Raw genomic sequence first — 26,962 nt, 5'->3', positions numbered from 1 at the left:
GGTTTAAAGAGTAGCATGGAATGTAAGAATTATTTTTCGCCTATTTTGCTTTTTTATCGAGATATAAAGGTCACCTTGAGTTTATTTGTCGTGAAGGGTAAATTTGAACCTTGTGGTTGACGAGAGAATCGTACCCTGAGTAAAAAACCTACAAGGGTATATGGGCTAATAGTTACCGAGATGTTCTCTGTAAATGACTTTTGACCTTCGCTGGGCGGATACAGGGTCCAAACCGACCCGTGTTTACAAACATCCGAACGTCGCACTCGCTGCTTTGACTTCTCACGAAGAGACAACACGAATTCGCTCGCTGGAAAGGTGTGAGATTTCATTATTCATGCACAGTGGTTAGTACAATTCATTTTAGCAGCGAGGAAACAGCACATATGTTGGTACAACAATTATTATTAAAACTGTACCCACAAAATAACAGAACAGGTATTTTAAAGAAATATTTTTATACCCTCTAAATGTACCTATAAATTATGATAATACAAAATATCGGATTGAAGTGCATAGTTTAAAATATTTCGTAAACGTATAACTAAAAAATTAGACCAAGATTGAAAGCTATTATTGCACACGAGTGCGAACACAAGTCGGTTAGTGTCCGCATAAAGAAACATTCGTATGTTATTTCAGTTTCGGTGGATATTATTTCTTGGTTCGTTTACCTGTGGCATTTATAGTGTACAATTTCTCTGAGATTATTTTGAAGATGGAACAGTGCCCGAGAAAGATGAAAATAAAACGTGAAACCTGGATGAGTTCAGTCATTGTTATATTTTCATTGATGCTTGTAATTTTCAATCAGACAGGTGTGTGGAAACAGTGTCGAATTGCTTGTGCTGTACACGATAAACTTCTATAAATAACAAACCCGTAAAACGAAAAGACGCATCAAATATAACTATTATACTTTACAGTTTACAGTTTAGAATATATTTTCGCAGCGCTCTCTGTTATTAAATACGAATACTTTTCCGTTTTGATGCGTGCTTAAATCCTTCGGCTGGTTAGTCAGAATAACCTGTGCGTGTTATCACGGCCATAATTTAGCCAAGAATGCTCATAAATGCTCTGCCGCGAGACGGATTCAATCAACGAAGGCTAGAGCCCTCTTCGATATCCAAATCGAGACATTACGTCACAGAAAGTTACGAGAAAGTCAAGATTGCGTCTGTTCGCAAGCATTGTCTCGCCCGCTTCAACGGATCGCTGTAGTTTATCCGACAAGAGTATGGCAACTTTATACCCTGCGCGGGCCCAGCGGAATTTCTCTTTACAGAACCGGCGGACTCTATTTACGGCTATTCCGCGATATCAGGCGTTTCACTTGTTCGCCGAAGAACGGGAAGATAACGTGTCCACGACACGCGTGCTTCTTCAATTCGATCTGGCACAGCTACTATGTACTAGGAATACTCGGTCTATTTCTACAGAAGTTTACGTCATTACTAGAGCAACGCTTTAGGGGAAGTTACAAAATCATTTAGAAGGTACCAGTTCTGCCGCGATCGTGTCACTAGCCTTTAACAATGAAGTTTATATAACGGCGCTAAAAGAACAAAATAGTGTTTCGTCCGATGATAAGAATTGGCATTGCTGCCATTCTTAATTAAGCGTTACATCAATTTTCTTCTCCCTTCGTTCATAAAAATGGAAAAACTGTACGCATCAAAAATCCTCTTGGTTAAGGTCTAGATAACAGTCCTGTGAATATTACTGCAAAGTATTATTCATGTCGATCCAGTAGTTTTCCAGATATTTCTAGCACCGATTTCGAAAGCTTCTCTTTGAGAAAAACCGCGTTTAAAGTTTCAATTATTTCCCAGCACTGTGCGATACGATTGCACTTTTGCAGCTGTAAATGCAGCTGTTTTACACATTTGCAAACAAAACTTTAGAATAATATTTCGAAAGGCTCCAGCTAACAGAATTTACCATTTAAAAAAAAATCGATTTTGTTTTATTTTACCCTTTGAGAATACCCGCAAGTATTTTATTTTACCCTCGTTCATCATACAATCCACTTTGCACGTTAACATATGCTATAAACGCGTAAGTTCCTTCAAACGATGTTTGCACCTCAAACATGGGTAGATTCTCTTACGCTTCCGGAGAGATAATTGTGAGTTCAGTAGATTATGAAGATATTAATACTGTTTATGCGCACATTAGCAAGTTTACCAAGTTTTATGACGAGAAGACCAGTAATTATTGTTGGCAAAGGTTTCTTTTCTGACTTAATAATTGTTGCAAGTTTTCTTTAGGCATTCTAATTTTTAATTTGTAATTTCTTCAATCAGAGTACATATTATCATCTTTATTTTACTTTGTAACTATAGAGAGTGCAATTTTATTCGTTTTATATAGGTTATACAGTGATTTCTCTATATATGTCGCCAAGGTCAGGATGACAAACGTCGCGGAATTATCCCCACTACCGCGGTGTGAGAGGCCTCGGACGCCGAGGAGTGTAAACATAACACGGCTCGGGTATGTGTCCTGGAAGATACACGACGCTGACAAGACCCATGTTGTTGACATATACCGAGAATTCACCGCATTCAGGTGTATCTCATCGTGTGTCGGTGAGCTTCGCTCCCACTACAGCTGTGCTGTACCAGACCCCACGTTAGGAGACAGCGACAGTATTCGAAACCTACGAAACGTAATTTAAATGAAAAAACATTTGATCCTACCCTTATTGGGTTCTCGGTTGCACGATTATTGGTATGATCTCCTGAAACGGATGACACTGACTAGTCATCACCAGAAAACAAGCTTAGGACGGATGGATGAGACGATCCGTGCCGTCGTTTTTCCGTATCCTTGGAACCATGTCAGGCGTTATCTTCAGATACCCGTATCCTTCGATCGTTGTATCGCGATCGCGGATCGGTCGCAGCCAGGATAGAGGATAAACGATGTGGTCGAATCTTGAATGCGATAATGGTCGCCAGTTTGTGGCGCGACCGCGAACGTTGGTCGCCATGTGATTTATGGTCATGCGAGAAGTGCGCAAGGATCAGCACTTGTGTCGTACTAGAGCCGCAGACGATCGGCATCCACGCAAGAACACGCAACAGGAGGTGTTCAATGCTGCCGTTGACTGACTTGTGACTCCTTCACAATGCGAACCTGATAGCGGTCGAACTGTGATTTGGAATCCGAGGATGTATCGCGTCTTGGAAGATTTAGAATCATCCTCTAACCGTAGGGCTGTTCAAGGTAAGCAATTCCTTGAAGCTAAGTATGGAAGTCTTCGAATCCATACTCCATTCGAGTTAGTTCACCTCAAAACCGGCTGTGACCATTCTGAACCAAACTCAGATATTTGAGGATTTTATTATTGGAACGTATCAAATGAAATTTCAGATGTATCCTTAACAAAACAATATTAATACAAGAATAAATAAATTTTTCATTTGTTTCACAATATTTTTTATTTATAAAAATCTTTCATGAGAGAACTTGAACATTATTTAATTAATTTAATGGCAATCTCTTTAAAATCTATAAAAATGTAACTGCGTTTTGCAGAATACTTCTGTCAAAATTGCTACACAATCCTTTTTTTTTCAGTAGTTGTTGTATTACAAAGATTTGTAACTTATATGCTATTGATAATTCGAAATACAAATTAAATTCTACCTTTATCTAAATATTAATGAATATAATTGGAAAATAATACTTAAATTATTCTCTGTTCCATTTTGTATCGCTTTTTTCTATGTATTTCACACATAGATATTAGTTTCACATTGATTCTTCATAATCAAGTTTCTCATCTTTTATTACGGTATCTATGCACATATGTTGAGGTGTTTACGAATCAAAATCACTATAGATTCGTACCTAACCTAGAATCTACGATGAAAGAACGTTACTATCGCGTTGCCTAATGTATCTGATGTCGTTTTGGTATACACGCATTCTTCGATGATGATCCAATTGACCTTGAGTGATTTGAAATTGATATGGTTTAGGTAAGTCTATAAGCATATCTTTTTACAATTCTGATAAACAGTACGGCTCGATCATTTCTATCGTAAGTGATACAATCATTTATTTTGAGTGACAGTACTGTTGTTATTAAAATTAATAGTCGACACTCAGTACCAAATAAATGCGCGACCAATAATTACACAAGTGGATTAGTGTGTGAGAGACAGAGGGAAACGTGAATATGTGTTTAAATACCTTTCGAGACTTTGAGGCGTGGACCACGGTGGGTTTTGTGTATTTGTATCCAAGAAAAAGGGCGATGGAGGCTGCCACTAAATGTCCAGCGTTGTTCTTCCATTGTTTCACAACACTGTCACCACGCCACGAGCTGTATGAACGCGTAACACCACGAAAATGCCGGCAGAACGAAGGTATTCTCCGTGACAACGTTACCGCAGTCGCCATGTTTCAGGCAGATGATACTGACACGCGCATGCGTTTCACCACTCGCGGCAAATTCCTCCTCTTTCTACTGCCCGGAAAAATACGATTTCGTTCGTAACTGCAATTCCTTCATTAATTGTTACATATCAGGTGCAAATTTTAGTCCCTGCGGTAGTGTAGTAGTACAATAGTATTATAATGATATTTATCCATAGTGTGTAATATGAATTAAATACAGTATGAGTTACTTAACTGTAATAAAGGGTATAGCCGGATGACACTAGGTTTACAGGACCCGTCAAAATAACGGGTTCCAATATTTTTAATTCACGATTATTAAGATTGTAAAGATGCATCCGTGAGAAATTATCAAAAAAATTGATTTGGTTGGGTGTATGTATATTATAAAAGGCTAAAAATTTTGATAGATACATTCTTGTTATTTTTATTAAGCAATGCAAAATAGTAATTTTTAGTGCACCATAAATCTAGTGTTAAACGCACCTCAAAATACAAATTATAGGTGTGTAGTAGCGACGCTCACCTTGAACTTGTGGGATTTTATGAGGACAACTGTTGAATAAATTGAATGGAATACCGAGCAGGTTATAGGTAAGAAGAGGAACGCTATTCCGAGATGCCTGCAGGTTTCTCCTAGAACTAATATGTAAGTAGCAATATGAATAACTTCCATTCACTGGAGGGTGTTCATTCGCTGGACAGGTCACCCTATTGGATACTTTCCAGTTCATGAAATAATACTATCATAATTTACGAATCGTGTTGAAAGCCTTTGACAGTTCGTGCGATTAGTTATCAGAATCACAATTACGGTCTTACATCAATTCATTATTCACGTTAACATTGATTTACGCTAAACTGTCCAGTATGTAAATGATCCTGAAAGAGCGTCGGTTTTTTATTAAAATGAATGAACCTTCTCGGTACTTTATTAAGTCATTTGTGGGCAATTCATGAATCGTATGCAGACCGATTTGCTACTTAACTGTAACGTTTATAATATTTTCGAAAATTATACATAATTATACTAGAAATTGATCTAGACACTTTCGGTGTATAAAATTAAATTCTGAAGACCCATGACTCAACCATTCCTAGATTATGTGAGACCATCAAATTATGAATTGTGAATCCGAATTTATAAAGATTTATTCCATATAAAAAGTAAGATATTTATTCGACTCGAGGTACGGGAAGAGTTTGGAGGGGGTACGCGTTACGTTTGCGGCAGTGTTGCCAGATCGAGACTTGTATCCCCACTCTAACTTCCCCTACTACCGCGCTATTCGATCATTGATACCGGTACTGGCAGAGAGGGGGTAACTTTTTCCCCTCGATTCGTGCTCCCTCCCCCAATCTGGCGACACTGGTCTGTGGTGCAAAGCAGCCAATCAGCGGAAGTCCACTGTTAACTAGTACAAAGTACGTAGACGCCTGCTGCTTAAAGTGTTGCCAATTTTTCTTAACAGTGAGTGCTCAGCAGTGTCGCCAGGATGAGAAAATCGAGGGGAATACCATGTACCCCCTCTCTGATGACCACAGTAATATGCGACACGTTGCGCGTGCGCGACAGGCACCACGTGGCACGTCACGTGACCAGTCTACGGTCTTAGTGGGGGATGTTGGAGTGTGCTCATGGTGGAATGGGGTAGTGGAAGGGGAAAAGGAGGAGAGGAAACGTTGAGAAGGGGCCCCTACCGTGCCGATCTCTAAATCTACGAAGAATCTCTAAAACTGCAAAAATTATTCTATCGTAAAAAGTTAATTATTCTATTGTAAGGTAACCCCGTAAATGTTTAAAAAATTAGATTTTCAGTAAACACTGAATCGTCGATGATAGTTCAATGATCGTATCCAGCAGAAATAGACGGAAGCTTAGGGAGGAGCCGTCGAGGAGCGTGTACGACGGAAATAACGTTGCGGATAAAGGAAAGACAGTGGTCCCCAAAGGGGTTATGTAACGAAACGGTGTCATCTTCAACCCACGATGTACCGTGACGTAACGCCGAAAGAGTTCCGTTCAAGCGCTGCAAGTGCTAAAATTATGCGGGCTAATGTACGTGCCGCAGTTACTCCTTCTACCGGTTACCCCAGTAGCTGCATTTGACGTTTATTAACCGGGGCTACCTGCTTTCTTCATCTTGGTTGCATTATTTATAAATGCACCCCGCTGCTCGAACAACCGGTCAGCACAATCTTCCGTAGATAAATCTTTTCTTCTTCTACCCTGACTGAAAGTACACGGCGCGGCTCGTAATTATTCGAACGGTAGTGAATTCTAACGTATTCCTCGATCGCGCGGGCAGTTCACCTGGAATTAAGTCCGTTGCGTTCGCAACTATCCTTTCGAACGATCAATGAATTCTGTTTCCATTTTTTTTTTTCTTATACGAAAGACGCACGAAAGATACGATCTGGAAATTCCTCTTTACTGTGCGCGAGTATGTAGCAGAAATTTTATTTGGGGAATACTTATTAAGTGAAAACATATTAAGTACTTCGTAAATCTTCGTTTCATTAATGTGTTTGCCTCGTTGCGCTTCGCCATCTATACTTTCGAACGATCAATGGATACTGTTTCCATTTTTCTTTATGCGAAAGCCGCACGGAAGATACGATCTGGAAATTCCTCTTTACTGACCGCGAGTATGCAGCAGAAATTTTATTTAGGGAATGTTTATTAAGTGAAAACATATTAAGTATGTTTGTAAGTCTTCGTTTTATTAATGTGTTTGCCTCGTTGCGCTTCGCATGCTTGGAGACACTTTAGACTCGGAAAATATTGCAAATGTTTATACACAGCGGGATCCAAGAAATATTTCAACAATAAATTTTCCATTCCCGAACAATTGTATACATTTAATCGACAATAAACTCATTTCCATTTTTTCCTGGTAAACGCTTGTTTACAATTTGTTATTGCTGTTTAAACGTCCACAATTTTTCGAGAATGGGACTGTTGAAATACTTTTTGGTTTCACTGTAAATGTCTCAGAGTTATAACAGTCAGAGTGTATATATTACGTGTGGTCATTTACATAATAGCGAAATTTACTGGACATGAACATCAAAGATCTATAGATAGTGAACGACGTGGCGAAAATAGCTACATATTACTATAGTTATAGTGAAGCAATCTTCAAAAATGTGCGTATGCTGTGAAGTTATTTTTAACAGTTTCGTGTATTATCCGATTTAGCTTCTGGAAATATGAAGATACGAAAATGATAAAATTATAATTGCTAAAATGTTAAGTATCGATAAGAATGCTATTTAAAAAATAACAGGTTCATTTGTTTTTTATTATTCAATTGAATTAACTTTGAACAATATTTTAAGAAGTTTTAACAGAAAAAATTAAGAAGTTTTTATAGAGAAAATCCATAAACAGCTTTAATTTTCAATTTTTATCAGCACGGGTTTTTTACTTTGTTCCGATATGTATATCCTTGGGTACATGTAAAGTGATAGTAATAATTCATGACTGTAATTACATATTCGTTAGGTTAATGTGGTACCATGATAATATATTACTTGTAGTTGAGAAGAATTCATAATAATTTCGTAGCACCACCTGTATAAGGTTGCGAATCCAGGTCACGTATTCGTAATTTGCTGAGTAATTGATAAATTATTTCTTTGTTGCTTCAAAAATGTCTTGTCTTTATTTGAAAATAATTTTTTGTCAGCAAATTAATTTCACTTAAACACTACTGTAAGTTGAAAATTATTAAGGTTTCGGATATTATTAATTAACGAACACTTTAGAGAGAATGTTATTTATATAATGTCCGCTGCTGTCGGAATTATCTGATCAGAAATTTCTTTTAATAAGTATTCTGTGCACGCATGAGTTTTTACCCTCTTGTTATTCATACTCGCAAGATAAAGTTTAAATTTATTTTATAAAATGAACTATACAAACGTTTATGTCAAACCAATGCCTTCAAGATTTTAAATGGATATATTAAATCCAATATAAAATATGAATTGCGCCTAACATTTCCACGCAGGCCATCGTAGTACGCCATATTTTTACAATGAACATTGTAAATGTCCAAGTACGATGAAAATAAACAATGATAAACACACCAAGTGACTACTTCAAGCATACACAACTCCAGAAAAAATTCCTAATAAAATTATGTTTTACAATATCATTTAGTACTCCCTCTTTGTTAAGTGATTCCAACTTCGTTCCCAGCTTTATCTTAATTTCAAGCAATCACATGTAAACATCTACAACCAATTAAGAGATTTAGCATAATTACGAAAAAGAATCTTCAGCATGCAATTAAAAATAGTTAGATACATTGATTTCCATAAATTAAAATCCACTGAAATATGATTATTTAGGTAAACATTACCTGTAAGTAACAAACATTTAATATAATTGTTTCATGTTTGCAAAGAATATATTCGAATCAGATTTAGTAACAGCGCATATATTATAAAATTCACTATCGAACGTACTAGTCACGTTTTCCCATCTCATTCGATTTCAATTATCTGAAATATTCGAATAGTAATCAACTCTTATAGAATTTATATTTCCGTAACTTGCAAATGCTTTACCTTGATTCTCCAATTTTCTTTCCGGCGATCGTTTACGTTGATCCGATGTGCCTAACAAGCATGTAATATTATTAGCGCGATAATGCCGTCCTAATTACCCGCGGCCGATATGTATCATACGAGCCGCAGGAGCCGGCATTGTGATTGCGTGTATCGGGTAAAAATACAAGCCCGTAAGAAGCTCATTAACGTCGATTACTAATTGGAAGTATTCGTTTATCTCACTGTTCCCGCGATCCAGCCGCAACCTGACATCCAGAAAGGAAGGAAACCACCGGATTCCCGGAGTGGTTCGGTTTCGCTCGGCATTCCACCTGGTCCATAGATGAAAAAACGATGAAAAACCGTACGACGCTGCCGCGACGCGACGTCATGAAAAAGACAAGTTGTCATTACCTCTGTGGCCGGGCCGTGGAGCCAGCTCCGCAGTTTCCTCAGAGCGGTGATGAACATTCTTCGGGGTGCTCGCAGGACGCCACAATCGAGGAAGCGGGTCCGCGCGCACCCGGCTCGCAGGCTGTAACAACGGGGAACAATCGTCTCGTTAATCCGCGTTTACGCAGGAACGTAATTATTCCCTCGACACTTCGTCGAGCCGGGCCATTCTTCCAGCGAAGCTGACGTCGTTAAGCCGGACGGTCCGCCGCGCGCCACGCTGTTCCTGCTTCGGTCCGCCTGGCCGAGAAAAATTCATTTGACTCTGTACCGCTTGGCAGCCAGCAGCAGCAGCCAACAGCCTACAGCTAGTGTTGGGTCTTCGAGCCGCCAAGCGCATTCAAGTCTGCGCTTCGGTTCGCTCGAATTGCTCGAAACAGGCAGATCGGTTCGCATCGTGCCGTTCGAACCAAACGGTCCAGAACAAGGCGGGATGTGAGGTTAGGAGCAGCGTTGCCAGTCGATGTGTACTCCCCGCGAAATGCTTACACCTCTACCACTAAATATGCCTCGATTCTCCTTTAGCTACTCTCTGTACAGTGTCGCCAAGCCGGGATAATTGAGGGGAAGTTACCCTCTCTCTGTCATTATCGGACTAGACACGTGACATTGTGACACGTGACAGGAATGGCGTCATAGAGGGGGTAAGGTAGAGTGGGAGACAACTCTTAATCGGGCGACGCTGTCTCTGCATTATGAAAATACGTAATGTTAAATTGTACCCGTTACCTTTTCTAGGATTATTGCGAGCTGAAAAGAAGAAATGCGGGATGGGCATGCTGCGAGTCGTCGTTCTGCGTCATCGGCGTCTGTCAGTAGCAACAATGCATACGATGGTAGTGAAGTCAGGATAGAGTGAAAAGGTACACATTCTGCTTAACCATCATCTGGAGAAGTGGTGTGCACGGCAGGGGCCACTGAGCTGCCTGCTCCTGGATGTGGATAGACAACATAAGCCACGGACGAGGGGAGAGACGGAGGCAGGAGACACTGTTGCGCAGCTAAAGTGCGCGCTGCAGGAAAGAGACGTTGGTGGAGGAAGCGTTTTGCCTGCAGCAGGCATACGTGTCCATCACTGATCTAGAGGATGAACAGTACATATGCTGGGCTGGGTCCGGATCAGCGTTGCCAGCGTACAGTCTGTACGTTTCCCTCTCTGCCATCAGATACGTCACATTATGCCTACTACGAGGAGAATCGAGTCAGCGGTAGAGGGGGAAGCATTTCGAGGGGAACACGCACTGTCTGGTAATGGTGTCGATCTGTCTGTTTCAAGCAAATCGAGCCAACCTGTATACTTGAACGCGCTCGGCGGCTTGATGAACCATCACTATCTACGCCCAGCAACATCCAGCTGCCCAGACCTCGTTCGAGTTCCTTGCGTCGAAGCCGCGGCCGCAAACAGCCCTAGCACATCCAGCCGGCCAGAGGAAAGATCGTCTAGGAATGACGGGTTGCATGACGCTTCCTCAAGTTAGCAGCACACGGTGCCCAACAGCCGTCCCGCATCCGCCAAGGCTATCGACTCTCTCATCTACGCTTATTTGAATAATTGAAGCCGATCGGCAGCAGACGAGCCGTGCGCCGGCTTTCTACTCAACCTAACTAGCGACCAGGTTGCTGTTCGATTTCTTCGGGGAATAGGGGCGAGGCTATCCCTTTAATGATCGGCGCGGCGACACCAAAACCGGCCACCGTCTCGGTTCGTTTTAGAAAACATGATGAAACGATATTGACGGTAATAACACCGCGCTCGTTAATTACGTGAACGGATTGTAAACTCATTGCCGACTCTCGCCTGTCGCGTGAACGCGAATCAGCCACGAGCGGACAGCGAGAAGGTTATACAGTTGGTCGCAAAAGTATCCGTCTGGTTTGTTGGTACAGTCAAATATACCGGGTGAGTCAAATATCTTTGTTGTTTTTAAAGGCACGTCAAGTGTCATACGGACAAAGTTGAATGGGTCAATGGGGCTCACAAGATACCATAAAAATATTTATATGCTATTTTTTTGTTTTAGAGATCTCAAGGTCACCTTCATTTTTCAAAACGGGACCGCCCCTCTTTAAACGCCTACGATGATAGTCTGTTCCATTAGGAATTCAATGACTCTGATTACTCAAGTTCATTCAAGGTCACATACAGAGGAAGTCCCGGTTAAATGAATTTTTACTCCTAAATCCTAAATTTCTCCCGTTGAAAAACCATTCGGAAAAACCGGCGTGGAAAAGACATCTTGTTAACAGTCGCCGATGTAATCAACAGTATATTATGAGCAATTTATGCGATAGGATAGGGTGTAGTGAGTATCGGTGGTATTACTACAAATCCTTCGAATCGCAGCAGTTCGATGATATCTCCCAAGAAGACCTGCCGTGTATTTCGTCGGGGGAATTATATGATATTTACTTTTAATAACCGGTTGAGATTATGGCCGTGACGAGGGGGAAAGTATTTGTACGGCGTGCAATTGCCGGCAGATTAATATTTCGTGTTTCTTATTCTTGTTCTCCAGGATCTGTTCGATCGATACGCGAACGTGGTTTAATACCGTTCGCGATTTCCAGCAACATTGTGCGTCTAATTCGCGATGTTAACGGATCTCGGCGAACGGTGTACACGAAATTAGCGTTGCCATTAAAGGATCGAACGCCGATCATAATTATATTTTACATCTTTATCGTAACACTGTAAGCGATGCCGATGTATTTAGGAGGAACGGATGCAAGCTGGACGGTTGCATCGACGATTTTAGTTTCTTGTCCCATAGTTTTTAGTTCCCTCGCCGGTTCTGCGCAGTCCTTATTGCAACGCTCGGCCCATTATCTGCCGTCCAGATCAACGTTTTCCCTTCGAGTTTACCCGGACTCGAGTAGTCTCTCGCTTCCTCGTGATCTTGTTACCTCGCGTCATTCACCTTCCATTGACTTTTTACCCATTTAATGATATCTTCATGATTTTCTTCCCGCGCTACCGCCACGAGGCTGGTTCTTTAATATTCGAACGCCGTAAACCAATCGTTTAATAGGTCTCTAATTGTCGTCGCATTTCGATCGGACCAGCTTTGTGATTTTATCGTTGGAAAAACCGCGTAATCAGTGTCAATCGAACCATTTTATTTCACTGATCGGGCACCGAGGCTTTGTCATTGTATTTATCGGATTATGTTGATCCAAAGGTTTTCTTGTTTTTTTTTTCGAAAATATTATTCCTTGACTGGTTGCTTCTCCTATTTATTGCTGTGATACACAGCGGCGGTTACATAACTGTCACCTGTTCAGACCGGCTGGTTTCTTGCAGTGCTTTCCAGCCTGTTACTTTCAATATAGTAAATGGAGCATAATCCCATGCCGAGTTATTAGACGCCCGACTGTTCAATGAGAAGCGTCATTCACTTTCAATGATTTTTCACTTTACTTTCTCAAGTGCTCGAAATGCGCGACAAAAATCCACCCTGTCATGGATTCGTGTCCCGGTAAACGTCGAAACCCGTGACAGTTACGCTGAATTTACTATACTCGGGTATTTTTCTCACTTCTACAAAATAATGATTTTTGGGAATTTTTAGAAACGAAAATGATAAACTAATGTTTCATGTACTGATTGCAAGTAGCCAGATCAAAATTGTTCTTCACTGAGCTTAGTTTTTAAATTAGAATTCTGAAGCTGTTTCAATCTGTTCGTCTAAAATGGCGGATTCTAATATTTTTAATTTACAATTACCGTGATTGTAAAGATGCATTCGTGAGAAATTGTTCAACAAATTTGTTTCTTTCGTTCTGTAAATTGGGATAGCTACAAATTTCGATAGATAAATTGTTGTTATTTTTGCTTACTGCTCTATCGCCTTGTGATACTCGAATAAAATAGTAGTAACTTCGAGTCGTTGACTTTCCACGTGCTCTATCACGTTGCATAAGTTGGTCATCCAGTGAAGTGCACATGTTTCCTGTGTACTTTTCGATTCGTTGCTATTGAGAGGCGAGTGGCTATAAAAAAACAATTTTTACTGGAACTTCTCAAATGTTGTAGCAAGCATACGTATGCGGAGGTTTGTACAAGCTGTATGCGGTATATAAAATCTACATTGTAATAGAAAATTTATTATGTTTACCTGCATTTGACATTCAAATCTTTTTCCGAGTATTTTTCATTGTTATAAGTACCTAGATAATTTAAAAGGATATTTGTCGATCGTTAATCCATTTCATTGGTGAATAGAAATACATAGTTACTTTTTAGCAATGATGTAGGAAGTTGAAACCACTACCCTATCATCATCAATCATAATTGATATTGTCAACGAGGAATGTGTTAATTAGTGCAATTTATGAGACGGTTTCTAAAGCAATTGGATGGTCACTTGTTAAGCTATAAATTGATTACCACTTCATTTTTCTTCTCACCATGATCATATAAGACAAGTAGCGATGACAGCGACTCGATGGTTATTTTTCCTTATACAACAAAATTGATATGTTGGTAACCTGTAGATAGTGTGAATTAATATATCATGTGATGTCAATGTTGCTTGAATTTTCAGTTGCGAGAACAGGTTATTTTATATCTTTGATAAATGAATTTGTTGAAATTTCTGGGTGACACATATCATGATAATTATTACGCTAATGAAAAGTATATTTCCAAAATTCCAATATCCACGTATTAATGTTGATCATTACTATTTATTGTTACATAATATACGATTAAATATAATAATTCGTAATATACTGTAATACTTTAATATGATTTTTATTTCTGTAATTTTTCTTTAAATGAACGCACAGTATTATTTTGTCTTATTTCTCTGTGCGATTATTCACCAAATAAAATTATTTTCACGTTATTTTATAATTGGATCAATGTGCTTATTAGCTGATAATTTAACAAAAAGTTTACAAGTCATACACTTTTCTTTTAAATTCATTGCAATGGACTTCGTTGCAATAGACACTTTTCGTTAAACAGTGTCTAACAATATATAGCAACAAATATATCGTACAATTACTCATATGTCTACCTTCAATAAACTTTCTTCTTGTTTTCATGATGGCGACTGCGTGAAGATGGCCACTAATCTCAGCACAAGTTACTGCGTCTAACCATATAATTATAACGACTATTTAATTAAAATCGACGGAAAATGCAAATCACTTTCACTTCAGATTACATCAGCAGAGGTAAGGTATAATTAGATAATTGCACAGGTCCGTGCCGCTTAAGGACTTCGACGATAAATGAAAACCGAGGGGCACATATGAAGTATGGAGTGATCAATCAAGGAATTAAAATCTATATTGCGTTGAACATAATGATACACGACAACACATGGAAGGGAAATGTTGCTCTTGCTCTTTGTTTTCCTTGGCCCTTTCGACGCTACTTTCTGCTAAATAACTCCTATTCACAGCGCAACGCGGAGAAGTGAAAAAGAAGTCAACTTCTCATTGTTCGATCCTTACGATGTTCTGTTTTTTCACTTCCCTGGATCTCTTTCACGCTGAAGATTTCTCTTTTTCACCGCAACTTCGCCAGCCTATGGCGAAAAACCGGTGAACTAGTACCGGAAGTTCTCGGAAATCTTCTCAAACCGAAGAGCAGAAGAACTTCATCCTGACACTTCCTTTTCGGAAAAATCTATTAAGCGACTTCCATTTTTAGACCATCGGCTAGGAAACACGGTAACAACTCGAGAGGAAGCCACCCTGAAAAACTGGAAATCTTTCTGCTGTTTATAATTCTGAAAAAGCACCTAATGAACAGAAAAGTACAAATTGATTTATGTAATAAAAGAAATATGAACATAAAGCTAAAACGTATTGCTTAATGTTCTCTACAAAATATCTCTTTTTTAAACTGTCTTAAAAGTTCCGTTCAAACCTATATGTTTCGCTGGACAAAATATTAATTCTTACAGGGTCGTTATGACAAGAAACATTGCTCTTGGAAACTTTTCAAAAAGTGTTCTTTTAACTAGGTACTTTAGAATCTGTATAATTAAAGTTCCATGAAAACAAATAGTCTTGAAACATTTATTAAAAATGTTTCCATAAGAAAAACAGAAACGGACTTTCAACTCTGACTTATCTAGATGTGTACGTTATGGGGGTAATAAATTATACACTGATTTCTCTATATATGTCGCCAAGGCCTAGACGATAAACGCCGCGGAATTATCCCCACTACCGCGGTGTGTACCCCGTGAGGGGCAACGGACGACGAGGAGGTATGTCTCCTGGACGATATAGGACGCTGGCAAGGCTCGTGTTGTTGACATATATCGAGAATTCACTGTACATGTCGGATGACGATAATATTACTCGTGCTTGTGATACTGATCGTTATTCCCTTGGCTTCTCTTTATTGCGATTTTCTATACGATTACAGGATTGTAATGTAACAATTGGCATTACTTGTACAGCGCTCGTTGCTACACCGAGGCGCGACGGATTGTTCGAATGACGTGGACAGAAACGAAATCGCTCTCTCTCTCTCTCTCTCTCTCTCTCTCTCTCTCTCTCTCGAGTGTTGATTCTTCCTCGCTCTCGTTTCGCGGTCGCAATCTTTACGGAGGAGGAAAAGAAGAAAAGAGGAAAAGAACTCGCCGCTTTCTTATTGTCGTTAGACCGGTACCGTCGCCCGTCGCGTTATAACATTACAAGAATTGTCTTTTCGTTTTCATTTTTTTTTTTTTACCTCTTGTCTCGACGAACCGCTCTCGTTGTCTCATTCGCTAAAAACACGCATGCTTTATTACAATTGCGATGGCCGGGGGCCTCGACGAAAATATCGACGTTCCCCGTGTTTCGCCTTCACGCTCGCACGAGATCCTTTGTGTTCCGCGTGCAATGCTGCCAACACAATGGAAACGCTCCGATTGTTTCGGCTACTCAAGACCAAACGCGTCTGCGCGTGTTATAGACAGTTTGTTACTACAAAATTTTACCAAACCTGACTTTTTATTCTAGCTTGATTGAAACAGAGTCGATAAATAATCGATACATTAGCCTTAATTTTTTCACAAAGGTAATTATGCACATTTATTTGCTTCTTATACTTTTCTAATTTTTTATTCAAACTCTTTTTATTTATATTTTGCTTGTTTAAAATAAGCGAAGTGATCGGAAAATTTCTGCAATTTATATTTATCGATGCAACAAATCAGATTGTTCAACGAATTTGTTGCAGAGAATGCTAACACGGTGGCGTATTCAAATTACACAAGCCGATTTTAATTAAACTTTTCTGAGAGATAGCTCTTCGAAAAATATTAGACATATGTTTTTTTTTATCCGCCATTTTCCATATTGAAGGTGTTGAAAACATATTTTATTGAATATCTTGGAAACGATAAGGGAATAGTTTAAATTTCAAATCTGCGTGTTTTGTATGTAGGGAAAAGAAATGCGGAAACGGATTTCAAATATTTGTTTAAACAATATCTTAGAGATTCGGATTTTTCTGCAATTTTTGCAATTTTTCTTACCAATTGTTAATCGATTTTTATACAAACTCGCATCTGTGATCTGTGAATGAAAATATGGGAAATGTGTTTTCGAATTTCTTGTTTTCTTGTCATTTAAGATTAATTATTAAATTCATAATATTTTTCCATCTCAAACATAATCTTTTACAATATTTTGAATATGTCGTTACGTATTTTTGATTTAACACACCTCTAAATGGTTAAAATAAACGTTTCTGTTCATTGAAATTTGCACAAGATACTATACAAAAATCAGAACAAACATACACAATTTAGCTGTGAAATTTAAACATTTTCCGGTATCTCGCAGTATTCTACTCGTTTCCATGTACGTTCAATCCTTTTCTACGATCATTTCGATAAATGTCTACTTTATAAAAATGATCTAGATTCCAATTATAATAACATTGCGCACGAAACGAACTATTTCCGCGTTTGCCAAAGAGAATTCGCGGAAGCGTTTTGTCCCAGATCTGTTTCCGCAATTTAGGGGAACCGCATTACAAGGTAGCATCGTCGTGCGTTATCATTTAGAATTGGGAATTTAAGTGGCTTTGTTCACCGCGAGCAAAGCGGTCCAATTTCAGTTCCGCCGGAAGTAACAGTGAGTTTTGTTGGTGGCTGTTGTCGAATGGATTACGTAACTATAACGCATGCTTGGGAAAAGTGGTTTTTTGTTTTCCCTCTTTTTTTTTATAGTAACAAACACGCGAAACAAATGCCAACGAAGTGCATTCTACACTTTCCGCTTCCGTATCGCGTTCTTCGACTCCGATCCAATCAAAACAGAATGAAAAAAGAGAAGATGAATTTTTAAGAAAGAAACCATATCGGTCGACGCGCTTCCATTTCTTCCGAAAATGTCTGACTCACAATTGGTAAGGTACAGTGAAAGAAAAAATCAATACGATTTAGTTGTTTCTTTTTTTCTTTTTTTTTTCCTCGTTGAACTTCGAGAGAAGTGCAGAAAAATTTAATTTATCGTTTATTATGTAATTCTTTACAATTAGTCTTAACGGCTTACATCGTCGTGACGAGTTAACATAGCGTACATACATGTAAGTACAGTCGTGTACAGAGTGACTAAGAAGAAAAAATAAACGAAGACGTTCAACAATTTATCGGTTCGGTGGGCCGCGTGCGTACGAACGTGCACCCGATGAAACCGATTCGGCGAAACAATTCGAAAATCTAATTAACTAATAACTGTCGTGCGCGCGCGACTTCGTTGTACCGCGGTCCGTACGCTACTCTGCTACCGAACTATAAATTTCTGAAGGTGTTCAGTTACTTTTTCCTTTGTTGCTCGAAGCATCGTTTCCACTGCGATCAATCGATCGAATCCTATCAGTCGTGTAAGAACCGTCTCACCCCAACCAATTGGTAGGGTTGGGACGTTCGGGGGATGTTCGAGAGGGTTCATAAGAAAATGACGTCTGTTAGAATGATCTATTCTATTAGCCTAACCGTTAAATTAAATATTAAATTACATCAGTACTTTGAGATATCGTGCATTACAATCGAATCTTATCCCCTTTCCAATCTCTTGTTCTCGCTCATTGTAGCCGGACGATTAATTAATTATTCGCGCGATACACGTATCCGACCGTTCCATAGCGTTAGACCACGCTGCCGCGGAACCGACGATCCTTCATGCTCGCCGATTATGCTTATGACCGATTTCATACAAGTAAACATATGATCGTAGAGACACGTATGTACACGAGAGTCAACTGTTTACAATAAATAAGTCTTTAATAAATATACTACTAGATTAATAGGTCGTTCCTAGAAATGATTGCGTAGCGAGGTGAAAAGTGAAGTCATTCCTGGCAGATGGCGTCTCTTCCGGGTGTCGCGTGATTAAGAAAAATCTTCGATCAGAGATTCAAGGAGACGCGCGATATGAATCCCAACGAGACGACGGTTCACGACTATTTGCAATTGAAGAACAAAAAAAAAAAACAAGAAAGAAAGAAAAGAAAATTGCCGTATCTCACACAGCTTGTTCGTCATTGCGAGGCGTATACCTATTAGGCAGACTTTCATTATTGCTAGTCTCCAGCGTGTCTTCGTCAAACAATAAATAATTTAGTAATCGAACTTTGTGGCGCTTATCTGCCGAACGCGTTCTCTACCGATTTCAACGACAGTAAAATCAATGTTTAGGTAAGAACAAATTGCAAGATAAATCGGTCAAGAGAATCCACCGATTTTCATCGACGCGATAGAGAACGTGTTGAACAAAGAAATGAAATTAACGAAATGAATATGACGTTGGAATTACAACATTGTAACGATAAATTTCTTTTTGTTTGTTTTCTTTTTTAAGAAGTCGGACACATTTATTTTGCACGGAACGAAAAGCGGAAACTTGCTTTCGACATTTCCCTATGCATGTCCACGGGCATTAATCATTCTTCTTGTAAGTGTCTGTCGATCTTATTATATAATTACAAATTCTTGGCAGTCGGATCTTGCCGTCGTTAAAATACAATTTCACTTAACATTAATTTTACAAGTAAATATATGTCTAACAGCGTAATACTCTTCTTAGCGATTTAATACTTTGGATCCTTCTTCAAGAACCGTACGAAATTAACTTCACCGATATGAGAATTCCATTTACTCGGGAACTTGCGCGACATTTTGTTCTCGGCAAGCCGTTCCAGATTCTTTTACCTCGCATGCGTCTCTATTCAAAAATACTTTCGCATAACAAAAACAGTCTGATCGTCATAAAAACTGTTCGTTTACTGTCACCGCGATAGGAAATCAAATTTTAATATACCGAGTGAGTCGATAAGACATCTAAAATGACTCGTGATCTATAGGTCGCATCAAAAAGACGTTTTAAATGAACGCCATGTTGGATTTCGAGAAACTCGTTAGATTTTCTAGATCTCATGTTTTTTTTTAGATATCGAGGTCACCAAGGCCAACAGATTACGAGTTATTTCAGATAATAGGTCATACTGGCTCGCCCTGTATTACCATCGCTGGCTTCACAGTTAATAAACGGAGCTTTTATTTTTATTCTAAAAGGAACATTTTTATTGAATTAAAGTATCATCAACGTAAAAATATTAATCGCTATCGTATCTCGTTGTACATTTTTCTCTATAATTGTTAACAATTTAACCTGGTCTCTTTAATCGTCTCGATTACTATAACTCTACTCGAATTAGACTTGGCTATTACATTCGTAAAATTATTTAACGATGATCGAAACCATTTCGCATGATCAGTAGCGCATTCTCAGTAATATTACAATCACTTTGCTGTATTGCTTCGCGAAGCTTTCAACGTTCTCCGACTTTTCGCATGTCGTGACCCATGGGAGAATAATTTTTTCAAAGATCATGCAGGCATTTAGAAAATTTTACAAAACATGCGAAATACGAAAAACATGTGAACGATATGATTGCCAAAACAATCTTCCTAATTTCATCTTTGTATCCACATTAAACATATGCATAAAAAAATTGCGCGTCTCTGATATTTTGAAAAATCAACGATACGTTCAAATTGCTTCTTTCGACGTTAGCAAACACGAATATCCAAATTACTGTGATCTTTTTCTCTCGAAAACCTCGTCCACAAAAATGTCAGATTCCACGAAACTCACAACTGTGGAGCAGCTCCAAATCTGCAAAGTCGAAAAATACCGATTAATCTCCCTCGACGAGGAAATTCTCACCCCAAGTCTGGTTCGGTTTTCCCTGGTGTCTGAACCGTTGGTCGACTTCGACCCCGTCGTTATCGTCGCACCCCCTTAGTACGACGTCGCGTATTGTCTCTCGGTTCTCTCGCTAGAATACTATACATTTATGCTTCGTTTTATTTTTGCCCCCTCCCCGTGGAACGCTCGCCGCGCTAATTAGGACAGGTTTTCCCCGTTGATCCTGCGTGCGTAATAGTTTTCCTTGTCACCGGGGCGGCAGAGAAGAAAGAAAAGTGCTCGAAAGATATCCAGGCGACTCGTCGACAACTGGACGAGGATCGTAGCTGAGCGGGTCAGAAAAGTTTGAGGTGTGTCGCGTTAACGAGTTAATTATTCCTTTTATTTTCCGGTGACCAACGGCGCTAATCGACAACTCGACCGAGGAACTATATAGCCGCGGGCGTTGTAGGGGTGCCACCGATTTTCATCGACGTTGTATTCGATGTTGGTACTCGAGGAGAACCGTTCAAAGAGTAAATTCGAGTTTCGTGCTCGGAACCGGCTGTTCGACGCGACCTCTCCGCGCCCCGTGCACGATTTCGTCTTTCCTAACGATCAGGGACTCGCGGCGAATCGTCCCAGTCCTTCGATCATTCAGGCCGCTGCTAACTGTCCGACTTATAGCTAGACCGGTAAGTATCGTCGCGAATCGTTCGAGAGGAACTGTTCCATGCGCCGGCACCCTCGCGTCGACGCCATTGCTTCCTTTTGTTCAACGGATCGAGAGCGACATTCGGCTACCGAAACCGAGTAACCGAATGACAATTTTAATACTCCGGGTCAATATAGACCCAGACCCCGCCGTCGGTGGGTTAAGGAATGTCACTGATTCTTTTAAGCAAGCCGATCTGTGGTTTTTGCTAATTTCCTTAGAATTTTTGTATACATTCGGCGTTCGACGACTAATTGTTGGCTCAGCTAATTGTATGAAAAAGTTGCGTCGAAGTCGGTCGACAATAGAAATTACTGTTTAGAGTCGCACAGAAAGTAATACAAAATTTTTATTGAATTTCAGCTAATCGGAGCACCGATTTGGCCGGTACTTACTGTAGAGAAATAATTTAATAAAAATCCGTTGAATTATTGGAAGACCGTGATCATTCGCAACAGGTTACAGTGAATTCTCGATATATGTCAACAACGAAGCTTCTCGAGCTTCGTGGGCCCTGACGGGGTATAGCCCGCGGCAGTGGGGATAATTCCGCGACATATATAGAGAAATCAGTGTACAGTTTCCTTTCGATATAAGACGATGGCTTGGGACAGGTTTCGACGTATCGCGGATGTGTAGAGATAGAATACCTTCTTGTTCTGGCACGAAACGGTGTCGAGCGGACATTACTATCCACTTTCCTCTTTTGAAATGTTGCGTCGTCGTCTTATATCGAAGGAAAACTGTACTCGCAATGGATTGAACGCAATTGTTCGCGGGAGAACAATGACATCAAGGGTTCAGAGAATCAGAATATGAAACGGTTCGATCGCGAGTCGTTTCGCTTCCGGAACACAGTCGATGAACGAGCGCAGTACTCGCTCGAAGAATGTCGCGCGTCGTGCGCACGCAATCGTCGTACATGAGACATGCAATACATCGTAAGTCGTAACGTAATATGATTACTATGTACACGTAAGTTTACAATGATTGCGGGTAGGGGCATCTTACATGGCCAGTCTCTCGATCGAGGCCTCCGGAGTGGTCGAGTGCGCGGACTCGTCGAACCTGTCGTTGTCGTCGAAATCGTCGAGCTCTTCGATCGATTTCGACTCCTCCTCGATCAATCTGAACGCGTTCGTTGTGCTGGTGGCGTCGATCGAGATGGCCGAGGTCGAGTCTATCGTGGTGGTCGCGTGTTCGTTCGAAATGGTCGAAGAGGGATCTTCGTCGACGGCTAAGGATTCGGATAACGATTTCGAGGTGTCCTCCCCGATCTCGGAGAACTCTACGGAGGACGAGCTCGAGCTTTGGAAGAATCGATCGGAAACGGTCTCAGGAACTTTCGTAGTCACTGATCGAGAGGTTTGATCGGGTATCGTGGTCGGTTCGTACGCGGTCGTGATAGCGGCACGGTCTGTCGACTTCGTACGATTTCTCGCGAAAGCTTTGCCTACTCTACGCGGATTGGCGAGTGGGCCGTGCGAGCCCACACCCTCGTTCCTCGCGGAGGACGGTTTGGTCCTGCGCCTAGACGAGACTCCTCTCCCTGAAGGGGCGGTTGACGCACCAGGAGACCACCAAGAGGAGGAGGACGTTGCGAAGATCGATGCGGAAGTTGCCGTCGGCACCGCAGACGTGTTGCCGCTGTCCGCTCTGCCAGGCGTGAACCTCTTCCGGGCTAGAGGTACCGCTGGCTGATTCCTCCTCGCTGGTGGCCCCTTCTTCTTTTTCTTCTTCCCGTCCGTCAAATTAGGCTTTTTACTCTGACTGATGCTGCCAGCGGCGTTTACTTTTTTTGCGTTTGACGCTGGTGCTTTGTTCTTACCGTTGCTCGCGGTGCCATTCCTGCCGCCGGTCGCCCCCTCAGTCGCCTCATCCACCCGCAGCTTCCGCTTCTTGGATGGGACCGAAAGGGCCTCCCTTCGGCAGGCTTCCTCGCTCGCCGCGCCCTCGCAGGATCTCTTCGACTCCGGTGAAGTCCCGTTCGAACGCAGACCGTCGCTTCTACTTATCGAGCCTGGCTGGCCACCGTCCCCGCCGCTGCCATTCTCCTCCACCGCTTGACACTGCGGGCCCGGCTTCTCGCCCGGCCTGCACTTCCGCTTCCTCTTCTTTCGCTTCTTTCGTTTGCGACACCTAAACTTGTCTCTGCCGTCCTTCTCCTGGACCGGAAGGCTTGGGCAGAGCGACTGCTGCAGCAAGTCCCCTCGGTGATTGTTGTGCCGGTGACGAACGTTGTGCTCGGCACCCAACATCCGCCTTTGAAGCGCCTCCACCCGCTCCACAGGGGCCATCTGAGTTAACACTCTCGCGTAGGCGGACAGCCTGCCCAGGTTGTGACCTTTAGCCTGTACCCGCCTCGGCTGGCCGTGACGATTCAGACCGAGATACAATGTCTTCTTCGTCGTCGACCATTTCGCCGAACTGTACGTGTTGTAGTTGTGCTGCTCGAGCGTCTCGTTGAACACGCAGTCGTCCGTGCACTCGCGCTGCAACAGACAATTATAAACGACCGGTTAGTGTACACGAGTCGTTGCATTTCGAAACTTGATCAGGAAAACAATAACGGGACGACTACCGACTTTGCGGGAATATAATAATGTGAAAACAAGTATCCTTGTGCGTACACAGCTAGATACATGTTCGTGCGGCGTGATATCGCGCGGATTTACAGAAAATGCGAAACAATGAAATCGTTTGAAACATTTTAAGATATTCTTGTACCGTTTTCAACTCTATACAGTTATCAAGAAAGAAAGAAATGTTATTTCAATGTCAATCGATGTGATTGCCCAGCATTCTTTTTGTACAAGTGAGAAAACAAAAATGGCTACAAAATAGAGGTGGCAAGACAATGTACGAGTGGATGAAATAGTAATAATTTCCAGTAGTGTAAACACTATCGTTCATCGACCAAGTTACCGTAGACTCCCGATGAGGTCGAGTGACCATGTTACCGACAACATTGACGAAAAATGGTTTCACGTGCGTCAACTTTTTGTCTCTGTATGACAATGCAGTGCACGTTGGTTGTGCTGTGATAAGATTATGCAGATATATTGTAATATAAGCGTTGGAAGTAGGTAAAAGATCGAATCCAAGCATTTTTATTCCATTGTACGAGTTTCCAGCATGAAACCGAGGATAACGCGCACTAGAAACTATCTCCAGCTACAAACTGAGCTATATTTTGTCTTGATTCCCGGAGAAAATGAAGCCGAAAAGTTTCTTCCCGTTTCAGCATGGCTTTATGGCGTGGGAATTCACGATACAGTGAATTCTCGATATATGTCAACAACACGGGTGACATACACGAGGCCCTTCATGGAGTACAACACCCCGCGGTAGTGGGGATAATTCCGTGACGTTTATCATCGAGGCCTTGGCGACATATACAGAGAAATCATTGTATCGATAATACAGAGCAAAAATTGTTACAGGTTTAGTCACAGACTTAAGCTGACTTTGCTGACTCTGAAAAAGTCACACGACTACCCTTGGCCCTTAATGTTAAATACCAGCAGTGCGGAGCCTGTACGAAAGATCAATTCCAAGTCGTAGCAACCGTAAGATCTGTCTTTTATTTAATGAATTGCAATCGCATTTGATAAAGAGAGTACGTTGCATTTGATAAAAGACTGTTTTAGGTGTCAAAGGTCGAGCCTCGAGTTGGAGCGGGTTCGCTGGAAACGGTAACCGAGAAACAAAGTGTTTTCAAGCATCGGTCAAACTGATGGAGGGATATCCCCCCCGGGCTGTTCCTAGAAGTTCTGCGCGACTGTAGCGATCGTTATCAATTCCACGGGGTTATTACTCGTGATTATCACGTTGTAATTGCACGGTCGAGGGTTAGGAGACGGTACCGCGTACTCGGGCTCTGTCTTCCGCTTAACACGCTATTCCAGTCTGGCAATTGTCAGAGCGCGGAGCGACGGGCGAAACGGGGCTAACACGCTGGGCGAAATACGAACGGCGCTTCCCGATGGAGGCTAAATGAGCATTAAGCATAATTATGCGGAACCAGCCCGACCGGCCTGCGCGGTGCCCGCACACCGAGCATTATGTTTTCGCTAGCTCGTTCGCTCCGCGCTATGATTTTCGCTGTCCGCTTTATGGCAACTCGTTTCTAGACGAGTGGAAGCGAGACTCTGTGGTCTTCATCGGCTCTAATTACAGCGTTTAAACGGTCGCGCCGCCGGAAAAATATCTTCGCGAACACAAGCGGGACGAGCGTAAAGATATACGCGCGAACCATGCGAGACCGACTTCACGGCGCACAGTGGGCAATTTGGACGAAATCGGATTCAAAATCAAAGAACTTTCGATAGAAATGAGGTAGAGCGATGAAACTTTTTTTAAATTAAAGCTGAATCTTTTTAGAATATGGGAAAAATAGGGAGATTATGGTACGAACGTTTTTTAACCTTGAGAAAATTCGTTAAACTTGCACAATTTCAAGAAAATTATGGTTTTTCCAATACCACGCGCGGAAAAATTGTTTTTTTAACATGCTATACATCATTTCCCATAGATTTTTTCACGCTGATTTCAAATCTGGTCTCAAAATTTGTCTACGACCTCAGGATTTTGCAAAACATAGATTTTTGTGACGAAAAACTAATGAAGTCATTTTTTCGTTGAAATGTGATTGGATGGTAATAATCTCTCTATTTTTCCCATATTCTACAAAGTTTCAGCTTTCATTTAAAAAAAGTTTCATCGCTCTACCTCATTTCTATCGAAAGTTCTTTGATTTTGAATCCGATTTCGTCCAAATTGCCCACTGTGCGGCGCCCGAAACCGCCCGACAACGCCTCGATTCTTTTCGCTCTAATTTACGGAAATCGTTCAATCTGTCAAATTGAAATTAACCACTCTTATTCAGCTTTCTCTGCTTCTCCTTTTTATCTTCGTGATGCATGCCCCCCGGCTCTTCTTTTTATTTCGTAGACGAGTTTCGACGTGCGAGTTTTATCGATTGCCACGAGGAAAAGGAAAAGAGAGGATCGCGAAGAACCAGTACACCTCGAAGGCGTGCTCCGCAGACTTCGTGCGCTACCGCCGAAGAAAGCGGTATGTACAACGCAAATTTCACGGCGAAACGACACTCTGATATTGATTGGTTAATGGAGTTGGAAGTGTTCGATTAAATTATTTCAATTAGAAACGACGCAGATTTGATGCTCGACTGATTCACGTGTTAAAGGACCATGGGGAGGTTTCGCGGAAAGAATATGTGTATACGTTATATTTAACTTAGAGCAACTTTTGTACCAAGGTAGAACACAAAAATGATAATTATCCATGAAAAAGATTTCAAACAGATTATACATTATCGTAATTGTTACCGTAATGAGTAATGTATTTAGAAATATAATACTTCGCACCATTATGATAGAATAAATATTTTTCAAAATCGTAATAATTTAATCGCCCACGGTAATTATCGTAGGTTTTGTTGATAACCAGTTTAATTCGAAAATGTGAGTTTTATAGAATTGATCGTAAATTGAATTCTTGATCCTGTGGAGGAAGTCAGGGGATGGTGTATGTAGGAAAAAACGACGTCGTGAAATAACCGAAAGCTGAACGATTCACAGATGCAAACGGCATGTCATTGCACAGCTCTGAATCGCAGTTGTAGACCTCCAAACCGAAGTTTTCGTTATG

The 26,962-nt window shown here is 41.0% G+C and overlaps 2 protein-coding genes across 4 annotated transcripts in view; both read right to left on the bottom strand.

Annotated features, from left to right (window-relative positions):
• Positions 1-4,426, bottom strand: part of LOC143353718 (calcium uptake protein 3, mitochondrial-like) — a 28,522-nt gene extending 24,096 nt beyond the window's left edge. For all 3 annotated transcript variants that reach the window (XM_076787242.1, XM_076787243.1, XM_076787245.1), the window contains exon 1: positions 4,207-4,426. In XM_076787242.1, the coding sequence (XP_076643357.1) occupies positions 4,207-4,416 (210 nt within the window). In that variant the 5' untranslated portion in view covers positions 4,417-4,426. The remainder of the gene's footprint in view (positions 1-4,206) is intronic.
• Positions 4,427-22,005: 17,579 nt separating this feature from the next.
• The window catches only part of LOC143353716 (uncharacterized), a 224,093-nt gene continuing 219,136 nt past the window's right edge, over positions 22,006-26,962 (bottom strand). Inside the window, exon 3 of the mRNA XM_076787240.1 lies at positions 22,006-23,781. Within this exon, the coding sequence (XP_076643355.1) occupies positions 22,297-23,781 (1,485 nt within the window). The 3' untranslated portion in view covers positions 22,006-22,296. The remainder of the gene's footprint in view (positions 23,782-26,962) is intronic.

This window comes from Halictus rubicundus, chromosome 4 (genome assembly GCF_050948215.1).
Source record: "Halictus rubicundus isolate RS-2024b chromosome 4, iyHalRubi1_principal, whole genome shotgun sequence".
Classification (NCBI taxonomy): domain Eukaryota; kingdom Metazoa; phylum Arthropoda; class Insecta; order Hymenoptera; family Halictidae; genus Halictus; species Halictus rubicundus.
This window is presented reverse-complemented; position numbering and strand designations above follow the sequence as displayed.